Genomic DNA, 3356 nt, shown 5'->3' on the forward strand with positions numbered 1-3356 from the left:
GTTGTACTTGTTGGGTTTATTTTTTGATGGCGCCAACAATAATGGCCCAATTAAATTAAAATACATTATATATATATATATTTAATATATATTATATATAATATATATAGAATTAGGCTGGAATACTATTAATAGTAAAATGCTCTTTTTGCTATCAAGTTTTTAACCCTTGATGAAAAATGTTAGGGTCAGAATGATATTAGTCTGTTAGAGTTGAGTGGTCCTCTCTAGGTTGAGTGGTCCACTGGGTTATAGTATTTAATCCAATAGTTAGAAATAATGAAAAGAGTTGATCCAAAGCTAAAAAACTGGTAGCAACAATAGAATTTTGCTTATAGTAGCCCAGTCCAACTATATATATATATATATATATATATATATATATATATATTATATATATATATATATTATATATTCGAGCTTTTCGAGCTTTTCGAGCCTAATTCGAACGAGTCGAGTAATACTCAAGCTCGGCTTGAAATGAATTTCGAGCCTTTATTTTGTTCAAGCTCGGCTCATTTAATTTCGAGTCGAGCTCGAGCGAGCCGAATATCGAGCCGAACACGAGTTGAACGCGAGCCAGCTCGCTCATTTGCCAGCCCTAGTTTCCGGCAACACCACAATCCTAACACTCCCAAATCTCGGCTCCTACAATGTTACTGCAATCGACTACCGCCTCGCTGCGATCACTGTCAAGCTCCCCGACACGTCGGCGCCGTGTCCGCTTTGGAACCGAAGATCCATTGACCTGAGGACTCCCATATACAAGCCTTATGAGATTGTGAATGTCATCTTAGTAAGCTGCTCAAGAAACCTCTTCCCACAAAATACAACGTTACCAACCTCCTGCCTCAGAAGTGGACATGATCGGTTTGTTTACGTGTTTGGTGCGCAAGAATACATGGACACAATCCCTTCATACTGCATGGTGACCTCAAAGGTTCTGAGAATTCCTGCTAAGGACTATCAGGGTGCACAAGGACTCTCCTTGGAAGAAATTGTTAACGATCTCGTCGTGCGACGTGAGATCACCCTCAGCTGGTCTGTTCCTGAGATTACTGATGTATGCAAAGACTGTGAAGCAGCAGGGAAGACTTGTTATTTTAGTATCAGTAGGAACACAGCTTTCTGCAGGCATCACAGTAATGCTCCGACTTTCTGACTCTTAATTCTTACAGAATAATTATGTAAATTCGTCTGATCACTAGAGAAAAACAGACATCTGCACTTACTTCTGCAAGCGATTGAACATTTCGGAAAAAGCTATTAGCACCATTGAGTTATGCCCATCTAGAGCATGAGCACAAAATACAACAAGATCATCTAGTCGAGGATTTAAGTGCCTATCGGAGTTTTCAAAGTTTTTTTAGCCAAAAAAGCATTCTTCTGAAACTCTTTTATTCTACTATTTGTGCGAATGGATGATCCAAACTTGATGAGATGGATGTTTAATTTGGTGGAAATTTGATTTCCCCAAGTTGCAATCATTCTTTCCACATAGCAAGCTAGTTTTCGGAAAATCTGACCAAATCAGTGACGAATAATACACGATCTGGAACACAACCAAAGCAAATTTGGAATTACAACTACTAGACTCTAAATGTTTCGTTCTTGATTTTGCAGGTGAAAAAATTGTCAAGCTCACTACAGGTAATTTCCGTATCAACTAGATGCAATGTTCAATCTGAGCATATTTGAACCGATTAGAGATTGATCTTCATGTTCTCAACTCTCAATCTATTCAAGTTTCTTTTCTTCTTAAGAAGCTCAGAATGATAGTTTATGTCACATCTGTTTGATAAACATATACTAATTACTCACTCAGCTGTTTTATTTGTTCAGGACCATCTGCAGCTGCATTTGTTATACTGCTGGCAGCAATCATTACGCTCTACATTTTCAGAAAATCTGAGAAGGAAAAAGAAACGCGCATCAAAGTCGAAAAGTTCCTCGCAACATATAGCGACACAAAACCGACTCGATACACTTTCTTGCAACTTAAGAAGATGACTCGGCGGTTCAAAGTCCAACTGGGGCAGGGTGGTTTTGGAAGTGTGTACAAAGGTGTGTTGCCAAACGGAGTCCCGGTGGCTGTTAAGATGCTCGAGAGATCGAAGGGGGAGGGCGAAGAGTTCATCAACGAAGTCGCAACCATCGGAAGGATTCACCATGTCAACGTGGTCCGCCTACTAGGATTCTGCTCTGACGGATCGAGGCGCGCACTAATCTACGAGTTCTTGCCGAATGAGTCCCTAGAGAAGTACATCTTCTCGCGCAATTCTACAAGCCATCAAGAACCATTTAGGATGGACAAGTTGCAGGAGATAGCAATAGGAATTGCTCGCGGGATAGAGTATTTGCACCAGGGATGCGACCACCGCATTCTACACTTCGACATCAAACCGCATAATATTTTGTTGGATCATAACTACAATCCCAAGATCTCCGACTTTGGCCTCGCAAAGCTGTGTTCAAGAGATCAAAGCATTGTTACAATGACGGCAGCTAGAGGAACAATGGGATACATTGCACCAGAGATATATTCTAGAAACTTCGGAACGGTGTCCTATAAGTCTGATGTTTACAGCTTCGGAATGTTGATGCTGGAATTGGTAGGCGGAAAGAAGATTGCGGATCCAGAGATTGAAAACCAAGGTGAGGCTTACTTCCCGGAGTTAGTTTACGAGCAATTAGTTAGCAGGCAAGAATTAGAACTGGATATAGATATGACAGCAAGTGAAGAAGAGATAGCGAAGAAACTCGCGATTGTCGCATTATGGTGCGTACAATGGAATCCGGTGAATCGCCCGACCATGTCGAGGACGGTGCAGATGCTGATGGGGAGTTTGCAGGACTTGGAAATGCCCCCAAAACCATTTGTCCCCTCATTAGGATATGATACTAGCGAAGTTCCTAATGAAGTGTAGAAGAAAAAAAATGAAGGCTTGTTCGTCATCAAATCGATGGATTGACATAATGCGCAAATCAAGATAGAGTTACTACGTTCATTGTAATAAACATCTGCTATCTTATATTAGATAAGCATGTAGTGCGCCTGATATATAACACAAAACTACATTACCACATGGCCTTTTTCATCGTCAAATCAAATTGATCATCACTTGTTGTCAATTTCATAGTTGAATGTTGTTTCCAAGCAGGTTTGTTCTCAATTTTATAGTTAAACAATGCTTCCAAACAGGATATATTTTCGCCTTCTTAACCATGTCATGATGTTAATCTGACAGACACATCAAGTTAAGGTAGAACTTTGAGTTTTATCCTTACCGTCAGGTTCAAAAGATTGTTGTCTGATTTTTTGGTAATTAGGGACAATTCCAACAAACACCTCCTTC

At 40.1% G+C, this 3356-nt stretch overlaps 1 protein-coding gene across 1 annotated transcript; it reads left to right on the forward strand.

Annotated features, from left to right (window-relative positions):
* The first annotated feature begins 540 nt into the window (after positions 1-540).
* Positions 541-3116, forward strand: LOC109705250 (rust resistance kinase Lr10-like). The gene is made up of 3 exons (XM_020225980.1): positions 541-1142; positions 1624-1650; positions 1843-3116. Exons 1-3 carry the CDS (start codon positions 902-904, stop codon positions 2925-2927), a joined length of 1353 nt encoding a protein of 450 aa, XP_020081569.1. The 5' UTR covers positions 541-901; the 3' UTR covers positions 2928-3116.
* The last annotated feature ends 240 nt before the right edge of the window (positions 3117-3356 follow it).

The sequence above is a fragment of the Ananas comosus genome, unplaced genomic scaffold, assembly GCF_001540865.1.
Source record: "Ananas comosus cultivar F153 unplaced genomic scaffold, ASM154086v1, whole genome shotgun sequence".
NCBI classification, from domain to species: Eukaryota; Viridiplantae; Streptophyta; class Magnoliopsida; order Poales; family Bromeliaceae; genus Ananas; species Ananas comosus.

Excerpts from the sequence above, each read along its gene's own strand:
- LOC109705250 (XM_020225980.1), top strand. The coding sequence starts at position 902 with ATGGACACAATCCCTTCATACTGCATGGTGACCTCAAAGGTTCTGAGA. Across the intron at positions 1,143-1,623 it reads AGCTTTCTGCAGGCATCACA|GTGAAAAAATTGTCAAGCTC; the intron begins GTAATGCTCCGA and ends TTGATTTTGCAG. Across the intron at positions 1,651-1,842 it reads AATTGTCAAGCTCACTACAG|GACCATCTGCAGCTGCATTT; the intron begins GTAATTTCCGTA and ends TTATTTGTTCAG.